This window comes from Nerophis ophidion, linkage group LG08 (assembly GCF_033978795.1).
Source record: "Nerophis ophidion isolate RoL-2023_Sa linkage group LG08, RoL_Noph_v1.0, whole genome shotgun sequence".
In the NCBI taxonomy this organism is placed as follows: domain Eukaryota; kingdom Metazoa; phylum Chordata; class Actinopteri; order Syngnathiformes; family Syngnathidae; genus Nerophis; species Nerophis ophidion.
The window spans coordinates 14332823-14355828 of NC_084618.1; the positions used below are offsets into that span (position 1 = coordinate 14332823).

General features: G+C 38.8%; 1 protein-coding gene across 1 annotated transcript in view; it reads right to left on the reverse strand.

Moving 5' to 3' along the window:
• Positions 1-23006, reverse strand: part of fgf10a (fibroblast growth factor 10a) — a 68787-nt gene that overhangs the window by 14952 nt on the left and 30829 nt on the right. The window contains exon 2 of the mRNA XM_061907755.1: positions 2926-3029. Coding sequence (XP_061763739.1) covers positions 2926-3029 — 104 coding nt within the window. The remainder of the gene's footprint in view (positions 1-2925; positions 3030-23006) is intronic.

Consider the following 23006-nt stretch of genomic DNA (forward strand, 5'->3'; position numbering starts at 1 on the left):
TTCCAAAACGTGTTTATTGTCTGAATGATCCAAAACATGTTTATTGTGTAAATGTTCCAAAACATGTTTACTGTGTGAATGTTCCAAAACATGTTTGTTATGTGAACGATCCAAATCATGTTTATTGTGTGAATGTTCCAAAACATGTTTATTGTGTGAATGATCCAAAACATGTTTATTGTGTGCATGTTCCAAAACGTGTTTATTGTGTGAATGTTCAAAAACGTGTTTATTGTGTGAATGTTCCAAAACGTGTTTATTGTGTGGATGTTCCAAAACGTGTGTGGATGTTCCAAAAAGTTTTTATTGTGTGAATGTTCCAAAACATGTTTATTGTCTGAATGTTCCAAAACATGTTTATTGTCTGAATGATCCAAAACATGTTTATTGTGTAAATGTTCCAAAACATGTTTACTGTGTGAATGTTCCAAAACATGTTTGTTGTGTGAATGATCCAAATTATGTTTATTGTGTGAATGTTCCAAAACATGTTTATTGTGTGCATGTTCCAAAACATGTTTATTGTGTGAATGTTCCAAAAAATGTTTATTGTGCGAATGTTCCAAAACGTGTTTTCAACACCAACATTAATTTATTTCTTCTTCTTCTTCTTCTTCTTCTTCTTCTTCTTCACATTTTGGCACGCTCTACCTTCCACATTTTTCGTCCCATTCAAACGTTCCAACTTCAAACTGTTCAGCCAATTTGGGAATTGGGAGATTTCCCTTGAAAAATTCCAACAATTCCCAGGTTTCCCAGAATTCCGGGTTTTCCGTGACATTTTCCCCATTCAAAATGAATTGTCCATTTTTCAAACTTCCACTATTTACACATTTTTCAACCTATTTAAACCATTCCACCTTCAACATATTTCACTGATCCTGGACATTCAAACTATCATTTTTCCAAGTTCAAAAAAATTCCAGGATACCCACAAATCCCTTTTTTTAAAACCCTTTTTTGAACTTTTTTTTTTTTTTTGGTGTCTACAACTTCCTCATTTTCCAAACCACTTCAACCGTTCCACCGTCCAAACATTCCTCTTAATCAGGACAAAAAACAAAGTTGTTTTTTGAACTGGAAAAATTCCCGGTTTTCCCAGTTTCCTGGAATTCCTTAATGTCATTTCTCAATTAAAAATGTTACTACTTCAACATTTCTCGACCGATTTGAAAAATTTCACCACCAACTCATTCACAGCTTTCAAGTCTTTTAACATTTTTCCCAAAAATTCCCTCTTTTTCTGAAAATCCCAAATTTCTATGAAATTCCCATCCAAATGTAAGGGACATTTTTCAAAGTTCCAAAACTCCCACATTTTTCCTTCGATTCAAACTGTTCCAACTCCAAAATATTCAGCCTGTTCAGGAATCATGTGCTTCCTTTTCAACAATTATTTTGAAAATTCCCGGATTTCTTCGAATCCCCATTTTTTGGGGGACATTTTCTTCATTCAAAATGAATTATCCGTTTTTCAAACTTCCACAACCCCCACATTTTTCATCCGATTCAAACTGTTTCAACTCCAAAATATTCAGCCTGTTCAAAATTGTGATTTCAAAGAATTCCCAGTTTTCAGGGACATTTTCCCCATTCAAAATGAATTGTCCATTTTTCTTCAACAATTCGCAAATTTTTCAACCTATTCAAACCATTCCAACATCAACACATTCCACTCATCCAACTGACCCATCCATCCATCCATTTTCTACCGCTTATTCCCTTTTGGGGTTGCGGGGGGCGCTGGCGCCTATCTCCGCTACAATCGGGCGGAAGGCGGGGTACACCCTGGACAAGTCGCCACCTCATCGCAACTGACACTTTCCTAAATTCCAAACCTAATTCCGTTTTCCCCTGGAAATTCAAACTCTTCAACGTTCAAACCATTCCAACATTCAAATTATTCTTACATTCTGTCAGCATTTCACTTCAACTTTAGCATTGGAGCCTTCACACCTCATCTAGTTACTACCTGCTTCACTAGTTCTTCACTTTTTAAAATACTATATATAACTTCTCGGTTTCCAGAGGATAGGCATGAATTATAATCCGGAATTAACTTTCACCAATATAGAGGCGACGCAGCAGCTCAATACGTCCATACAGCAAAATAGCAAAAATAGTTTGTCTGCGTTAGCACTTTGAATAACAATGTTTCTAATACTTAAATATTAACATTTAGGTCACTACATTCAAATGGATAATTTTAAGCGACTTTAGATGTTTCTTTAGAGCAGGGGTTCTTTTACGGCCCACACCTTGATATGACAGTTTAATGTTAGTGCGGCCCGCAAGTTTTATATGAATGGCGCTTGACAGCATTGTGTTATTTGGGTCCAAAATGGCTCTTTCAACGTTCTGGGTTGCCTACCCCTGCATTAGTGGAAAAGCGGCAAATGAGTGAACGCGACAGAGACGTTGCCATTGATACGAGGATTTTCTTACGTGCCCGGCTGCAGGCACACCGCGACACCTGTCCTTCAGTAATAACAGTCCCCGATAACCGGGACCAATATAAACCGTTAGTTTTTTTATTGTTTAATTTGCATTGCCGCACACGATGATCTCTACATAAATTCTATGTGACGCCGGATAAAACTCCGGGAGCCGTCACTTTTTTTGCGCTTGCTATCCAGGTACTTTCCCGACTATTACCCACCGACCGCCGTGTTGCATTTTTTTTAAGAAATCTTTTCACGCGGCCCAGCCTCACCCAGACTCTGCGTCCAGTGGCCCCCGGGTAAATTGAGTTTAAGACCCCTGCTTTAAAGGGTTAAATTGTACTCCCTTTAGCTGCATCGTTAGCCACCTCGTACTTGCCACTTTTCATGACGTGGAATGCATAAAAAAAGAGAAACAAGTGTTTGTGTGTTACGTAGGGATGGTGAATGATAGACAACATTGCAAAAGGATCAGGATGCTCACCGCGCCGTACAGCTCTCCCTTCTTGCTGATTGCCAGGTAGTAGTTACTGCTGAGGCCCCTGATGGCCACCACTCCCACGTCCACCGACTTGATCTCCAGAATACCTGGTGTACAATTGCCATAGTTTAGTAACAAGACATTTCTTTAAAAAAAAAAACTACAATTGTCCTGTATCGTTCAAATGTGGAAAGATGCATTCAGCAAATGCGGGGATCCAGGTGTGCCTGCCAGGTCCCTGTCAGGGTTCTTATCATTTGCGAAATGTATACATGTTTTTGATTCTATTGCCCAGAACCCCAAAAAACCTGATTGCTTGCTCACAAGTGAGCTTCAGTCCTGGACAAGGAGGTGACAGTCCTGCTGGCCGTGCACCCTGGGACCGAGGTGGAAGCCAGGAAAAATCATTTCTCCGTCTGATGTTTGTTTTCCTGGCTCGAGGAGTTCTTGTGTGCATGCATGCATGTTTGAATGTGTGTATGTATGTATGTATATATGTATTTATGTATATGTGTATGTATGTATGTATGTATGTATGTATGTATATGTGTATGTATGTATATGTGTTTGTATGTATGTATGTATATGTGTATGCATGTATGTATGTGTGTATGTATGTATGTATATGTGTATTTATGTATTTATATGTGTATGTATGTATGTATGTATTTATATGTGTATGTATGTATGTATATATATGTGTATGTATATATTAATATGTGTATGTATGTTTGTGTGTTTGTATGTATATGTGTATGTATGTATGTATGCGGGCAGGGCCACGGACACGCTGGTAAAAAATCCAAACGTTTTTGGGGAGCGGTCATCGCGTGCCGATCGCTTTTCAAGCCTGAAGCAATTACTGGTTGAAGTCTAGGCTTCTCAATTATTTGCTGTCATGCTTCTTAAGGGGATAGAAATCTTTTTACGCTGAATTGAAATATTATTGAAGTATTTTTTTGATCAAGCGAGTTGTTTACTTGCACTTCCTCCAAGTACAAAGCTTGCTCTACTTAAGGATACTGTATATATATATATATATATATATATATATATATATATATATATATATATATATATATATATATATATATACATACTGTACATATATGTTTGTATGTATATATGTATACGATTGTGTGTATATATGTATGTATGTATATGTACGTATGTATATATCTAAATATATGTGTATAAATATGTATATATATACATATATACACATATACATGTACATATGTATGTACAGTAGGTATGCATATGTATGTATGCATGCATTTATGTGTGTGTATATATATATATATATATATATATATATATATATATATATATATATATATATATATATATATAGCAATATTGGTTTCCAGTCATATCACCCATCGCTACAAAACAACATATCAGCTTGAGAAGAAGCACCTATTAGATCTAGCAAATGTGCAACTTTAAGATAAGTTTTTATGATGGCAACAATTTCTTCTTGTAAATTCCTTTTCTAAGCTTTCAGAAAAACACAGACTTCCCCCTTTCTATTTTCATACGGTTCTTCTCGACATATGTTTCATTGCATTCAAAATGATTAACTGCTATGTCGGTGATCAGAGCACATATGCAATGCATCACTGAACTTGTATTTCTGGCCCGCTCTTTGTTGAATACAAAGGACAAAATTAATGTTCTTACCAATAAAAGTGTCTTTTTTTGTACTTGATGACAACAAAAAAAGATAAATGTGTTGGCTTGCGATAGGGGGACCGTTTGTCAAAGTGACATGTGTAAAAAACTGGTAAGTCATCCATCAGCTGCAGAACACTCCCGGGAGTGTCCAAACTACGGCCCGCGGTTAGTTGGCGTCTTACATTTGCACTCCAGTGCTCCAGGGCTGTAATACCAACTTATATTCTTGTCTTCATGAAAGAAAGCAACATGTTTGTATTATCATTAAACACCTTTAACTTGTTAACGTCTTTTTCATAATATGAATGATATATACCGACAGCCATCAGACTGTATAATGTGAATTAGTGAATTATATTTATATAGCGCTTTTCTCAAGTGACTCAAAGCGCTTTACATAGTGACACCCAATATCTAAGTTACATTTAAACCAGTGTGGGTGGCACTGGGAGCAGGTGGGTAAAGTGTCTTGCCCAAGGACACAATGGCCGTAACTAGGATGGCACAAGCGGGAATCGAACCTGCAACTCTCAAGTTGCTGGCACAGCCACTCTACCAACCGAGCTATGCCGCCCCATGCATATATAATGCATATGTTCCTTTTAAAATAGACTGTATTTATATTATTCACATGTGAATAATGCCATATAATAGACTGTATATTATTCACATGTGAATAATGCTGTATAATAGACTGTATTTATGTTATTCACATGTGAATAATGCTGTATAATAGACTATTTATATTATTCACATGTGAATAATGCTGTATTATACACTGTATTTATATTATTCACATGTAACTAATGCTGTAAAATAGACTGTATTCATATTATTCACATGTGAATAATGCTGTATAATAGACTGTAATTATATTATTCACACGTGAATAATGCTGTATAATAGACTGTATTTATATTATTCACACGTGATTAATGCTGTATTATACACTGTATTTATATTATTCACATGTAAATAATGATGTATTATACAATGTATTCACATGTGAATAATGCTGTATTATACAATATATTTATATTCACATGTGAATAATGCTCTGTAATAGACTGTATATATATTATTCACAAGTGACTAATGCTGTAAAATAGACTGTATTCATATTATTCACATGTGAATAATGCTGTCTAATAGACTGTAATTATATTATTCACACGTGAATAATGCTGTATAATAGACGGTATTCATATTATTCACGTGTGAATAATGCTGTATAATAGACTGTATTTATATTATTCACATGTGATTAATACTGTATTATACAATGTATTCATATTATTCACATGTGAATAATGCTGTATTATACAATGTATTTATATTCACATGTGAATAATGCTGTATTATACAATATATTTATATTCACATGTGAATAATGCTCTGTAATAGACTGCATTTACATTATTCACAAGTGAATAATGCTGTATAATAGACTGTATATATATTATTCACAAGTGACTAATGCTGTAAAATAGACTGTATTCATATTATTCACATGTGAATAATGCTGTATAATAGACTCTAATTATATTATTCACACGTGAATAATGCTGTATAATAGACGGTATTCATATTATTCACGTGTGAATAATGCTGTATAATAGACTGTATTTATATTATTCACACGTGATTAATGCTGTATTATACAATGTATTCATATTATTCACATGTAAATAATGATGTATTATACAATGTATTCATATTATTCACATGTGAATATAAATACATTGTATATATATTTATATTCACATGTGAATAATGCTCTGTAATAGACTGTTTGTGAATAATGCTGTATAATAGACTGTATTCATATTATTCACATGTGAATAATGCTGTATAATAGACTAATTATATTATTCACACGTGAATAATGCTGTATAATAGACGGTATTCATATTTTTCACATGTGAATAATGCTGTATAATAGACTGTATTTATATTATTCACATGTGAATAATGCTGTATAATAGACTGTATTTATATTATTCACATGTGATTAATACTGTATTATACAATGTATTCATATTATTCACATGTGAATAATGCTGTATTATACACTATATTATTCACATGTGAATAATGCTGTATAATAGACTGTATTTATATTTTTCACATGTGAATAATGCTGTATTATACACTATATTATTCACATGTGAATAATGCTTTATAATAGACTGTATTTATATTATTCACATGTGATTAATGCTGTATTATACACTGTATTTATATTATTCACATGTAAATAATGATGTATTATACAATGTATTCATATTATTCACATGTGAATAATGCTGTATAATAGACGGTATTCATATTTTTCACATGTGAATAATGCTGTATAATAGACTGTATTTATATTATTCACATGTGAATAATGCTGTATAATAGATTGTATTTATATTATTCACATGTGATTAATACTGTATTATACAATGTATTCATATTATTCACATGTGAATAATGCTGTATTATACACTATATTATTCACATGTGAATAATGCTGTATAATAGACTGTATTTATATTTTTCACATGTGAATAATGCTGTATTATACACTATATTATTCACATGTGAATAATGCTTTATAATAGACTGTATTTATATTATTCACATGTGATTAATGCTGTATTATACACTGTATTTATATTATTCACATGTAAATAATGATGTATTATACAATGTATTCATATTATTCACATGTGAATAATGCTGTATTATACAATGTGTTTATATTCACATGTGAATAATGCTCTGTAATAGACTGTATTTACATTATTCACAAGTGAATAATGCTGTATAATAGACTGTGTATATATATTATTCACACGTGACTAATGCTGTAAAATAGACTGTAATAATATTATTCACATGTGAATAATGCTGTATAATAGACTGTATTTATATTATTCACATGTATTTTTTATTATTCACATGTAAACAATACCTAAGTGTTTATTGTGAGCGAACTGTGGTGCTGAATTCCCCCCAGGGGTCAATAAAGCACTTTCTATTCTATTCTATTCTATTCCATATGAATGAGGCGGATCCCCTCGACTTGGTCAATTAGAGAGTAGCTGGCCTGCATAAAAAGTAACTTTTCATGCAGTCGGCCCCCCAGTCCAAAGGTTTGGAGACCCTCGCTCCGTAGTCTAACTGCGATGCTAACGGCCGGTCCACCTGTTCAACCCCCGCCCCGCAGCTCTCCCTCCCCCCTTTGTTTGATGAGGTTTATGGAGAACCGAAAGCCGCGGCTCTTTTACGGCCCCGCCGGCAGCAGCCATGGCGGACATTTAAAAGCCCAATTTCGCTACAAAAGCTTTTCGGATGGCTTTACTGCACATGTGACAACACGTGCGACGTACTCCATTACGCCGCTCTCTTCAACGTTTTAATAAGCTCGGTCAACACCTTGCCCCCTTTTGGACACATGCTCGTTTATGTTGTCTGGTTCCTAGGAAAGGACCGTGAACTGGCCCCATGTGTCGGCTGGATCACCTCTTAATTATCTTCGCTTTACAGCCCAAATAGCTCAAGGTCCACATAATAGAAACGGCATGGCCAGGCGTCTTCCACTAAATAGCTGCTACCATCAAAAGCAGGCGAGGCAGATGGACACCACACCGCCGACTAGGGACGGGTACGGATTTTGGCACTTTCGTCTGCACCGACTGGATTCTGCCAGTTATCCATTCACGCAAAATCCGAGGGCGCCATGTTTCAATACCTTTGTCGCACGTGACGTCACGTCTGCTTTCAGAATCGCCACATCTGGTTGTAAACAATCAAGCAGCCAAACTCATTCTCAGTCAGGGGTGTCCAAAATGTAGCCCGGGGGCCAATTGAGAATACTGTTACCCAAAAAAACATTCAAAAAGAGGATGCACCGTGTTTTTCAGACCATAAGGCGATCTTAAAATTCCTTTCATTTTCTCAGAACTCGACGGTGCGCCTTATAACCTGGTGCGCCTAATGTACAGAATGATTCTGGTTGTGCTTACCGACCTCGAAGCAATTTCATTTGTACGGGGTGTAAGGATGAGTGTGTCCAGTAGATGGCAGTCACATAAGAGATACGTGTAGACTACAATAGGACTCAAGTACACGACACCAACAGTTTATATGTTCCATTGAAAATATAGAACATTACACACGACGCTCAAAAATCTATTAAAATATGTTAGTAGGACTTTGGTAATCTATGAAGCCACACCGCTTCATAGTGGTGTGTACATTGGAGTATTATTATGGTCTTTGTATAAGGTAAGACATATTATTTGGCGTTTTGTTTCGCAATATTATGCAAAAGCAACTTTTCGTACCTTCTGATACCTGCTGATGTGTATTTAGGATCTACATGAGTCCTGATAATGTGCGCGCTTCCGCCTTTGTAGTCCGTTCTGACCCCGTAGTCGATAATCTTCTTTTTCTCTATCTTCTTGTTATGTGACATTCATCCTCCGCTGTTGCCATTTCTAATATATCCATCCATCCATCCATCTTCTTCCGCTTATCCGAGGTCGGGTCGCGGGGCAGCAGCCTAAGCAGGGAAGCCCAGACTTCCCTCTCCCCAGCCACTTCGTCTAGCTCTTCCCGGGGGATCCCGAGGCGTTCCCAGGCCAGCCAGGAGACATAGTCTTCCCAACGTGTCCTGGGTCTTCCCCGAGGTCTCCTACCAGTTGGACGTGCCCTAAACACCTCCCTCGGGAGGTGTTCGGGTGGCATCCTGACCAGATGCCCGAACCACCTCATCTGGCTCCTCTCGATGTGGAGGAGCAGCGGCTTTACTTTGAGTTCCTCCCGGATGACAGAGCTTCTCACCCTATCTCTAAGGGAGAGCCCCGCCACACGGCGGAGGAAACTCATTTCGGCCGCTTGTACCCGTGATCTTATCCTTTCGGTCATGACCCAAAGCTCATGACCATAGGTGAGGATGGGAACGTAGATCGACCGGTAAATTGAGAGCTTTGCCTTCCGGCTCAGCTCCTTCTTCACCACAACAGATCAGTACAACGTCCGCATTACTGAAGACGCCGCACCGATCCGCCTGTCGATCTCACGATCCACTCTTCCCCCACTTCCCCCCATTTCTAATATAAAGTAGTGTAAAGTTCTTACTTATATTTGTCAGTGAACTCACCATGAAAGCACTAAAACATACCGGTGTAGTGAGTTTACATTATTCACCCAAGGAATTTTAGTTATGGACGATTTTTCAAGGGACACATTCTGGGTGTTGTTGCAGTAGTAAGCCATGGATGAGGAGACGCTGCTCCGTTATTGATTGAAGTAAAGCCTGAATGTCATTAAAACAGTTAGCACCATCTTTTGACACTTCTTCCACTCCCGTCTTTGCACGCTACACAGCTACAACAAAGATGATTTTTGATGGTGGGTCAGGGTATTGGGTGGGATGCAATCGTGTCTTTGCAGTGGTGCCAATTCGTCCCTTTTGGTGGAAAATGAGAACAGCCATAACTTCTTATCACATGCTCCTATCCTCCTGAATTTTTGGACTGTAGTTTGGAGTGTTGGGTGGGACGCAACTGCATTACTACTGCACCACCATTATCACCCCCATTTAAACTGGAAAACAATATTTTCTCATACTTCAATCAATCAATCAATCAATGTTTACTTATATAGCCCTAAATCACTAGTGTCTCAAACCACTACGACATCCTCGGTAGGCCCACATAAGGGCAAGGAAAACTCACACCCAGTGGGACGTCGGTGACAATGATGACTATGAGAACCTTGGAGAGGAGGAAAGCAATGGATGTCGAGCGGGTCTAACATGATACTGTGAAAGTTCAATCCATAATGGATCCAACACAGTCGCGAAAGTCCAGTCCAAAGCGGATCCAACACAGCAGCAAGAGTCCCGTTCACAGCGGAGCCAGCAGGAAACCATCCCAAGCGGAGGCGGATCAGCAGCGCAGAGATGTCCCCAGCCGATACACAGGCAAGCAGTACATGGCCACCGGATCGGACCGGACCCCCTCCACAAGGGAGAGTGGGACATAGGAGAAAAAGAAAAGAAGCGGCAGATCAGCTGGTCTAAAAAGGGAGTCTATTTAAAGGCTAGAGTATACAAATGAGTTTTAAGGTGAGACTTAATTGCTTCTACTGAGGTGGCATCTCGAACTTTTACCGGGAGGGCATTCCAGAGTACTGGAGCCCGAACGGAAAACGCTCTATAGCCCGCCGACTTTTTTTGGGCTTTGGGAATCACTAATAAGCCGGAGTCCTTTGAACGCAGATTTCTTGCCGGGACATATGGTACAATACAATCGGCAAGATAGGCTGGAGCGAGACCGTGTAGTATTTTATACGTAAGTAGTAAAACCTTAAAGTCACATCTTAAGTGCACAGGAAGCCAGTGCTGGTGAGCCAGTACAGGCGTAATGTGATCAAACTTTCTTGTTCTTGTCAAAAGTCTAGCAGCCGCATTTTGTACCAACTGTAATCTTTTAATGCTAGACATGGGGAGACCCGAAAATAATACGTTACAGTAGTCGAGGCGAGACGTAACAAACGCATGGATAATGATCTCAGCGTCTTTAGTGGACAGAATTGAGCGAATTTTAGCGATATTACGGAGATGAAAGAAGGCCGTTTTAGTAACGCTTTTAATGTGTGACTCAAAGGAGAGAGTTTGTCGAAGATAACACCCAGATTCTTTACCGAATCGCCTTGTTTAATTGTTTGGTTGTCAAATGTTAGAGTTGTATTATTAAATAGAGGTTGGTGTCTAGCAGGACCGATAATCAGCATTTCCGTTTTTTTGGCGTTGAGTTGCAAAAAGTTAGCGGACATCCATTGTTTAATTTCATTAAGACACGCCTCCAGCTGACTACAATCCGGCGTGTTGGTCAGCTTTAGGGGCATGTAGAGTTGGGTGTCTTCCTAACATTTTTGATGCTGGGTCGGGGCGTTGGGTTGCACGCAACTGCGGCACCTATACGGCCCCCTTGTGGTGAAAAACTATAACAGCAATAACCTCCTTACACATGCTCCGATCTTCGTGAATTTTTGATATGGGGTGGGATGCAACCGTGTCATTGCAGTGGCGCCAATTTCGCCTACTTGTGGTGGAAAATGATAACAGTCATAACTTCCTTCCACATGCTATGCATGGTGGTAAGTCAGAGCATCGGGAAGAACGTGACCGCATGCTTTAATTGTCTTTTGACAGCAATAAATGTACTTGTGGCGGTCCACCTCAAGTATATCAATGCCTGGGAAACCCTGAGGTCGTAACTACACAAAACAATTAGGGATTTTTGTCAATTTTTTTTCTTTTGTTGGTCGTACACATTGAAATGTTGAAAACACTTGAGAGAGTGTGTCCTTAGAAATAGTTCTCATAGTACACATTGTTGTATTTGACAGTCAGCGTGGTGTTTGGCTCATTGTTGGCACATCCTTCATATGACTGAGTTGTTCTCATTGTGTGCGATTACTGTGTAGTCTGCGGTCAGAAAAGAAAAAAAACAAGCTGCAAATTATTCCAAAAACCACGTGAGCAAAGTCCCTTTGGTTTAAAGCACCAAGGGTTGCCAGGTCCTGGCAGTTGTTACTTGGTCCTGCATGGCTGGCATCACTTGGGGCCACATAGGTTCACATCAGACACCCAGAGAGCCGCCAGTGGTGTCGCAGCTGGGAAGAACCCAGACATAAATTTACATGATGGTGGGAATTCTCCAAAACGTTCAGGCATGTTTTCTTTGGGGACGGCGTGGTGCGGTTGGGAGAGTGGCCGTGCCAGCAACCCGAGTGTACCTGGTTCGATACCCAGCTTCTATCAACGTTGTTGTGTCCTTGAGCAAGACACTTCACCCTTGCTCCTGATGGGTCCTGGTTAGGGCCTTGCATAGCAGCTCCCGCCATCAGTGTGTGGATGTGTGTGTGAAAGGGTGAATTATGGAAATAGTGTCAAAGCGTTTTGAGTACCTTGAAAGTAGAAAAGCGCTATACAAGTATAACCCATTTACCATTTACCATTACTTGCCCCAAGTGGAGGAGTTCAAGTACCTAGGAGTCTTGTTCACGAGTGAGGGAAGAGTGGATCGTGAGATCGACAGGCGGATCGGTGCGGCGTCTTCAGTAATGCGGACGTTGTACCGATCCGTTGTTGTAAAGAAGGAGCTGAGCCGGAAGACAAAGCTCTCAATTTACCGGTCGATCTACGTTCCCATCCTCACCTATGGTCATGAGCTTTGGGTCATGACCGAAAGGATAAGATCACGGGTACAAGCGGCCCAAATGAGTTTCCTCCGCCGTGTGGCGGGGCTCTCCCTTAGAGATAGGGTGAGAAGCTCTGCCATCCGGGAGGAACTCAAAGTAAAGCCGCTGCTCCTCCACATCGAGAGGAGCCAGATGAGGTGGTTCGGGCATCTGGTCAGGATGCCACCCGAACGCTTCCCTAGGGAGGTGTTTAGGGCACGTCCAACCGGTAGGAGGCCACGGGGAAGACCCAGGACACGTTGGGAAGACTATGTCTCCCGGCTGGCCTGGGAACGCCTCGGGATCCCCCGGGAAGAGCTAGACGAAGTGGCTGGGGAGAGGGAAGTCTGGGTTTCCCTGCTTAGGCTGTTGCCCCCGCGACCCGACCTCGGATGAGCGGAAGATGATGGATGGATGGATGGATGGATGGATGGCATTTACCATTTCTACACCAACATTCATCTATTTAAGGACCGAATGTCCCTTTGGGTCAGAGGACCCTATTGAATTTCTAGCGTTGTATTCTTTCTTTATTATTATTCCGCAGCTTTGAGCTGTAGTTTGACCCCCTTACATGCTTCAAAACTCACCAAATTTGACACACACATCAGGACTGGCAAACATTGCGATTTATTCAAAAAAACCTAACCCCAAAACTAAAACATGCGCTCTAGCGCCCCCTAGGAAGAAAACACAGGCAAAACTGCCTGTAACTTCCAGTGGGAATGTCGTAGCGACATGAAACAAAAACTTATATGTAGGTCTCACTTAGACCTAGATTTCATACGCTGACATCTTTCAGCAAAAATCAACAGGAAGTTTGCAATATCCCCTTCAAAACAAAAGTTTTGTAAAAACGCTCAACTTTGCCTCTTTGAACAGTAATTTGACCCCCTTAACATGCTTCAAAACTCACCAAACTGGACACACACATCAGGACTGGCAAAAATTGCGATTTAATCAAAAAACCTAACCCCAAAACTCAAAATTGCGCTCTAGCGCCCCCTAGGAATAAAAAAACAGACAAAACTGCTCTTAGGACGAAAACACAGACAAACTGCCTGTAACTTCCAGTAGGAATGTCGTAGAGCCATGAAACAAACATCTCTATGTAGGTCTCACTTAGACATACATTTCATCTATGACAACCACCCGCAAAAATCAACAGGACGTTTGCAATTCCCCCTTCAAAACAAAAGTTTTGTAAAAACCGGTCACCTTTTTTCAAACATTATCTCCTCTGAGCGCGTTTGTTGTGTCGGTTTCAAACTACCACAGGAGAGAGATTGAACCCTTCTGATTAAAAGTTGATGAAAGAGTTTTAATTACTGCTACGTTTTTGATTTTATCAACCTTCAAAGAACCGCTGCGCTGAAAACCATTTCAAAGATGTCCGCCATGCACAGACAAAGTGAGGGAGACGTTTTTTTTTTTTTTTCCCGTACCGTCTGCTGCTGGTGCACACGCACCAACATTCGTGAGGGAGAGGCTGTGATCGTCTATACCAAGATGGCTGCTAGTTGCCGTAGCTAAGCCGGTATGTTTTAAAATTGTCGTTTGCCTGCGTATCGTAAAAACAACCATCCAGCATTTTACAACTAATTGTAAACTTATAGGTGCCGACCATCAGGGCCGAGTTGCGACGAGAGAGTGTGTCGATGTTAAGATATTACGCCGAGTTGGTAAGTCTATCTTTTTACTAATAGTAGCTACTATCCATCCATCTTCTAAAGCTTATTCGGCTTATCCCCCCCATTCAAATCTGTTCCAACTTCAAACTGTTAAATCTATTCGGGGATCGTGTGCTTTCCCTCGAACAATTCCAAAAATTCCCAGATTTCCCAGAATTCCAGGGGTTCCGTTCCATTTCTCAAGCTTCCACCATTTCCACATTTTTCAACCGATTCAAACCATTCCACCTTCAACACTCTCCACCATCCTGGAAATTCAAACTATCATTTTTCCACGTTCTACAAATTTCCAGGAATTCCTGTTGTTTTCTAATCTTATTTCCAACCCTTTTTAGTACAACGGCTCCTTCCACATTTTTCAACCCATTACAACCATTCCACCGTCCAAACACTCCTCTTAGTCAGGACAACAACAAAAAAAAACAAGTTGGTTTAAAAACTCGAAAAATTCCCATTTTCCCCGAAATTCCAAAATACCATATGTCAATTAAAAAACTGTTCAACATTTCTTGACCGATTTAAACAATTCCAAAACCAACCGATTCAGATCACTCAAGACATCTATGCTCCTCATAATTTTTTTTTTTTAAATCCCGCTTTTCCCACAAATCTCAAATTTCCAGGAACTTTCCATTGAAAGAAATAGGACATTTTTTCAAGTTGCACAATTCGCACATTTTTCAATCTATTCAAACCATTCCACCTTCAACATATTCCACTCATCCTGGACATTCAAACTATCATTTCTCCAATAATAAAAAAAAAAAATGAATTTCCAGTTTTCCAAACCCTATATTCACCCTTTTTTCTGTCGACTACTCCTCCCACATTTTTCGACCCACTTCAACTGTTCCACTATCAAAATATTCCTTTTAGTCTGGACAAAAAAACAAGTTGGTTTAAGAACTTGAACATTTCCCGGTTTTCTCCAAAAATTCTGTAATAAAATTTTTTAATTAAAAAAACTGTTAGTACTTCAACATTTCTTGACCGATTTCTTAAACATTTTCCAAAATTTCCAGGAATTCCTGCTTTTTTTATAACCTTATTTCCAACTTTTTTTTTGTGCGACGACTCCTTCCACATTTTTCAACCCATTTCAACCCTTCCACTGTCAAAACATTCCTCTTAGTCAGGACAAAAAAAAAAGTTAGTTTAAGAACTTGAAAAATTCCCGTTTTCCCCGAAATTCCCAAATACCATATGTCAATTAAAAAACTGTTTTTCAATATTTCTTGACCCATTTAAACAATTCCAACACCAACCAATTCAGCTCATTCAGGACATTTATGCTTGTAATCCTTTTCAGAAAAAAAGTCCCGCCATTCCCAAAAATCCCAAATTTCCAGGAAGTTTCCATTGAAAGGAATAGGACATTTTTCCTTGTTGCACAATTCGTAAATTTTTCAACCTATTCAAACCATTCCACCTTCAACACATTCCACTCATCCTGGACATTTAAACTATAATTTTTTCCAATTTCAAAAAAATTCCTGGAATTCCCAGTTTTCCAACCCCTGTTTTCACCCTTTTTTATGTCGACTACTCCTCCCACATTTTTCAACCCACTTCAACCGTTCCACTGTCAAAATATTCCTTTTAGTCCGGACAAAAAAACAAGTTGGTTTAAGAACTTGAACAATTCCCGGTTTTCCCAAAAATTCTGTAATACAATTTTTTAATTAAAAAAACTTAGTACTTCAACATTTCTTGACCGATTTCTTAAACATTTTCCCAAAAAATCCTGCTTTTCCCAAAATTCCAGAATTTCCAGGAATTCTTGGTTTTTTATAACCTTATTTCCAACTTTTTTTAGTGCGACGACTCCTTCCACATTTTTCAACCCATTTCATCCCTTCCACTGTCAAAACATTCCTCTTAGTCAGGACAAAAAAAAAAAAGTTGGGTTAAGAACATGAAAAATTCCCGTTTTCCCCGAAATTCCAAAATACCATATGTCAATTAAAAAACTGTTTTTCAACATTTCTTGACCCATTTAAACAATTCCAACACCAACCAATTCAGCTCATTCAGGACATTTATGCTTGTAATCATTTTCAGGAAAAAAGTCCCGCCATTCCCAAAACTCCCAAATTTCCAGGAAGTTTCCATTGAAAGGAATAGGACATTTTTCCTTGTTGCACAATTCGTACATTTTTCAACCTATTCAAACCATTCCACCTTCAACACATTCCACTCATCCTGGACATTTAAACTATAATTGTTTCCAATTTGAAAAAAATTCCCGGAATTCCCAGTTTTCCAACCCCTGTTTTCACCCTTTTTTCTGTCGACTACTCCTCCCACATTTTTCAACCCACTTCAACCGTTCCACTGTCAAAATATTCCTCTTAGTCCGGACAAAAAAACAAGTTGGTTTAAGAACTTGAACATTTCCCGGTTTTCCCGAAATTCTGTAATACCATTTTTACAATTAAAAAAACTGTTACTACTTCAACATTTCTTGACCGATTTCTCAAACATTTTCCAAAATTCCCAAATTTCCAGGAATTCCTGTTTTTTTTATAACCTTATTTCCAACTTTTTTTAGTGCGACGACTCCTTCCACATTTTTCAACCCATTTCATCCCTTCCACTGTCAAAACATTCCTCTTAGTCAGGACAAAAAAAAAAGTTGGTTTAAGAACTTGAAAAATTCCCGTTTTCCCCGAAATTCCAAAATACCACATGTCAATTAAAAAACTGTTTTTCAACATTTCTTGACCCATTTAAACAATTCCAACACCAACCAATTCAGCTCATTCAGGACATTTATGCTTGTAATCATTTTCTGAAAAAAAATCCCGCCATTCCCAAAAATCCCAAATTTCCAGGAAGTTTCCATTGAAAGGAATAGGACATTTTTCCTTGTTGCACAATTCGTAAATTTTTCAACCTATTCAAACCATTCCACCTTCAACACATTCCACTCATATTGGACATTCAAACTATCACTTTTTCCAATTTCAAAAATATTCCCGGAATTCCCAGTTTTCCAAACCCTATATTCACCCTTTTTTCTGTCGACTACTCCTCCCACATTTTTCAACCCACTTCAACCGTTCCACTGTCAAAATATTCCTTTTAGTCCGGACAAAAAAACAAGTTGGTTTAAGAACTTGAACATTTCCCGGTTTTCTCCAAAAATTCTGTAATACGATTTTTTTATTAAAAAAACTGTTAGTACTTCAACATTTCTTGACCGATTTCTTAATCATTTTCCAAAATTCCCAAATTTCCAGGAATTCCTGTTTTTTTTATAACCTTATTTCCAACTTTTTTTAGTGTGATGACTCCTTCCACATTTTTCAACCCATTTCATCCCTTCCACTGTCAAAACATTCCTCTTAGTCAGGACAAAAAAAAAAAAGTTGGGTTAAGAACTTGAAAAATTCCCGTTTTCCCGGAAATTCCAAAATACTATATGTCAATTAAAAAACTGTTCTTCATTATTTCTTGACCCATTTAAACAATTCCAACACCAACCAATTCAGCTCATTCAGGACATTTATGCTTGTAATCATTTTCAGAAAAAAATCCCGCTTTTCCCACAAATCCCAAATTTCCAGGAAGTTTCCATTGAAAGGAATAGGACATTTTTTCTTGTTGCACAATTCACACATTTTTCAGTCTATTCAAGCCATTCCACCTTCAACACATTCCACTCATCCTGGACATTTAAACTATAATTTTTTCCAATTTCAAAAAAATTCCCGGAATTCCCAGTTTTCCAACCCCTGTTTTCACCCTTTTTTATGTCGACTACTCCTCCCACATTTTTCAACCCACTTCAACCGTTCCACTGTCAAAACATTCCTCTTTGTCCAGACAAAAAAACAAGTAGGTTAAGAACTTGAACACTTCCCGGTTTTCCCGAAATTCTGTAATACCATTTTTACAATTAAAAAAAACGTTACTACTTCAACATTTCTTGACCGATTTCGTGATTATTTTCCCAAAAAATCCCACTTTTCCCCAAATTCCCAAAACTCCAGGAAGTGTTCATTGAAATGAATGGGACATTTTTCAAAGTTGCACAATTCCCACATTTTTCAACCAATTCAAACCATTCCAACATCAACACATTCCACTCATCCTGGACATTCAAACTAACACTTCCCCAAGTTCAAAAACAAATTCTTCGTTTATCCTGGAAATTCTAACCATTTCAACATTCAAACAAACTATTCTTAAATTCATACTACATTCTGTCAGCATTTCACTTCAACTTCAGCATTTGAGCATTCACACACATTTCCTTCAGGAATTCCTTCATCAAGATTTGTGTACATTTTCATCTTTTTTTCTCATATTTTTACTTTTTTTTTTTAATTGGACAAAATGTTCCAGGCCTACAAAACTGGAGCTGAGTCCCGCTTTTTGGAGACCCCTGAACCGAAGTATCAGTGTTTCAATTTGGGAATCGATATCAGAGCATAAAGACCTGTTGTCGGCGGTCTCGACATTTCAGTATGGATCCACGTTTGAATGCAATGAAATGGGAATAAGGCAGAGGTGGTTAGAGTAGCCAGAAATTGTACTCAAGTAAGAGTACTGTTACTTTAGAGATTTATTACTCAAGTAAAAGTAAAGAGTAGTCACCCAAATATTTACTTGAGTAAAAGTAAAAAATAAGTTGTGAAAAAACTACTCAAGTACAGAGTAACTGATGAGTAACCTGATTACGGCAACAAATAATGCACAAAAACATAAAAATAGCAATGAGCAAATTCAGAGCCAGGAATATCTCTTAAGCAACTAAAACAATAATATATATTAAATAATAATACATGAAAATTTAAAAAAAAATTAAGGCAAATTGAGCCACAATAACTTAACAGCACCGTAGGCTCAGTAGACATTGATTGATTGATTGATTGATTAAAACTTATATTATTAGATTGCACAGTACAGTACATATTCCGTACAATTGACCACTAAATGGTAACACCCCAATACGTTTTTCAACTTAATCAATTACTTAATAAATGACCAAGTCGAGGTGATCTACCTCATATATACATATACATACACACACACACACACACACACACACACACACACACACACACACACACACACATATACATATACATATACATATATATATATATATATATATATATATATATATATATATATATATATATATATATATATACCTTTATATATACAGTATATAATTTATATTTATCTATTTTGCCGTTTTTGTTCACATGCTAAAGGTGTTTTAATGAATATACATGCATGTTTAACATATAGATTCCTATATTTCAAGAAGACAAGAATATAAGTTGGTGTATTACCTGATTCTGATTACTTGCATTGATTGGAATCAGACAGTAGTTCTGATAACGTCCCGGTTTTCAAATGGAGGAGAAAAAAAGTTCCTACTTCATGTCTAATACATCATGAAAGTTGGGTTTTTTTTTGGCATCTTATTTGTCCAGCTTCCATATTCGTTTTTATACACTTTACACGAAATACATTGGCGGCAAACTCCGTAGCTTGCTAGTTTGTTTGCACTGGCTTTCGGAGACTCTTATTTTGTTAGCGCAGGCGCGATGGAGCGGCACTTTTATTGTGAAGACAGGAACTGTCCGATCAGTCTTAAGGCTTTTGACGGGAAGTACGGTTGAAATAAAAAGTGTCTTTTTTCCTTTACACTTTTGATTGATTGGTTGATTGATTGAAACTTTTATTAGTAGATTGCACAGTACAGTACATATTCCGTAAAGTTGACCACTAAATGGTAACACTCCAATAAGTTTTTCAACACGTCGGGTTCTACGTGTGACGGTCACGTGACCACATGGCTCCGTTTGATTGGTCCAACGTCACCAGTGACTGCATTTGATTGGTGAAACGCAAGCATGCGTAAATCCTACTTTGAATGCGTGTCTGACAAAATCAAAACAAACAAAGCGTGCATTAACAGATCGATGAAAAAAAAAAAGTAGCGAGTAACGAGCTGATTGTAGATAAATGGAGCGGAGTAAAAGTAGCGTTTCTTCTCTATAAATATACTCAAGTAAAAGTAAAAGTATGTTGCATTAAAACTACTCTTAGAAGTACAATTTATCCCAAAAGTTACTCAATCAATCAATCAATCAATCAATGTTTATTTATATAGCCCCAAATCACAAATGTCTCAAAGGACTGCACAAATCATTACGACTACAACATCCTCGGAAGAACCCACAAAAGGGCAAGGAAAACTCACACCCAGTGGGCAGGGAGAATTCACATTCAGTGGGACGCCAGCGACAATGCTGACTATGAGAAACCTTGGAGAGGACCTCAGATGTGGGCAACCCCCCCCCCCTCTAGGGGACCGAAAGCAATGGATGTCGAGCGGGTCTAACATGATACTGTGAAAGTTCATTCCATAGTGGCTCCAAGACAGCAGTGAGAGTCCCGTCCACAGGAAACCATCTCAAGCGGATCAGCAGCGTAGAGATGTCCCCAACCGATACAGGCGAGCGGTCCATCCTGGGTCCCGACGAGCGGTCCATCCTGGGTCTCGACTCTGGACAGTCAGTACTTCATCCATGGTCATCGGACCGGACCCCCTCCACAAGGGAGGGGGGGACATAGGAGAAAGAAAAGAAGCGGCAGATCAACTGGTCTAAAAAGGAGGTCTATTTAAAGGCTAGAGTATACAGATGAGTTTTAAGGTGAGACTTAAATGCTTCTACTGAGGTAGCATCTCGAACTGTTACCGGGAGGGCATTCCAGAGTACTGGAGCCCGAACGGAAAACGCTCTATAGCCCGCAGACTTTTTTTGAGCTCTAGGAATCACTAATAAGCCGGAGTCTTTTGAACGCAGATTTCTTGCCGGGACATACGGTACAATACAATCGGCAAGATAGGCTGGAGCTAGACCGTGTAGTATTTTATACGTAAGTAGTAAAACCTTAAAGTCACATCTTAAGTGCACAGGAAGCCAGTGCAGGTGAGCCAGTACAGGCGTAATATGATCAAACTTTGTTGTTCTTGTCAAAAGTCTAGCAGCCGCATTTTGTACCAACTGTAATCTTTTAATGCTAGACATTGGGAGACCCGAAAATAATACGTTACAGTAATCGAGACGAGACGTAACAAACGCATGGATAATGATCTCGGCGTCTTTAGTGGACAAAATGGAGCGAATTTTAGCGATATTACGGAGATGAAAGAAGGCCGTTTTAGTAACGCTTTTAATGTGTGACTCAAAGGAGAGAGTTGGGTCGAAGATAATACCCAGATTTTTTACAGAGTCACCTTGTTTTATTATTTGGTTGTCAAATGTTAAAGTTGTATTATTAAATAGAGGTCGGTAGATGTAACGGAGTAAATGTAGCGCGTTACTACTCACCTCTGGAAGAAGGTGAATAGTGGCTAAGCGTGGCAGTGTTCACACACAAACATGCAGTTCAGACATAACGGGGTCATTATTAGCCGTTGTTCACACACAAACATGCAGTTCAGACATAACGGGGTCATTATTAGCCGTTGTTCACACACAAACATGCAGTTCAGACATAACGGGGTCATTATTAGCCGTTGTTCACACACAAACATGCAGTTCAGACATAACGGGGTCATTATTAGCCGTTGTTCACACACAAACATGCAGTTCAGACATAACGGGGTCATGTTGTGTGAATGTGGAAATACTGTCAAAGCGCTTTGGGCTCCTTAAAAAGGGGTAGAAAAGCGCTATCCAAGTACAAACCATTTACCATTCACCATTATTAGCCAGTGTTCACACACAAACATGCAGTTCAGACATAACGGGGTCATTAGCTGGCATTCCTGCCCGCTCTGTTCTTCCAGGCCGGCCGTCCAGATGCCTCCCCGGACTTAACTCGGAGCCCCTCAGCGCTAACTTTGATGACTCCATTAAGAGGCTGACTTTCAAGCAGGCTACATGGTGTTAGCGCAGCCAGGCAATGGGCGCGGGACGCACATGGTGTGGGTATGGCAGCAGCCCTGGATGTTATCCATCACAGATGCTGGTCCTCGCCTCCCGCTGCTTTACTGGCCTTACTGGCCATTAACTCTGCCGCTTCATGTGCGCCGCTTGCAACAACGACACTTTCTGTATTACACTTCCAGTGCAGAGAGACCGACACAGCAGTGCAGGTCATCGCACCATGGAAGGGAATTTTGGCCTATCGTTCTCAAGTTTTGTGTGAGACAAGAACATATGTTTTTTTTTATTTTTATACATTCCTACTCATAAATGATGGATAACAATACTAGTAATGGTAGTACACTGTTCCGTCCCTCTACAAAAAACATCCAAAAACCACCAACAATACTCCATTTACATCGCGATACTGTTATTATAAGTGCTAACACAGACAAATAACTTTTAGAGCGCTAACTAGCTATTGTTGCTATATTGATATTGAGCTGCTGCATCGCCTCTGAATTGGTGAAAGTACATTCTACGTGATAAATCATGCCTCTCCCCATGATTAATTTTT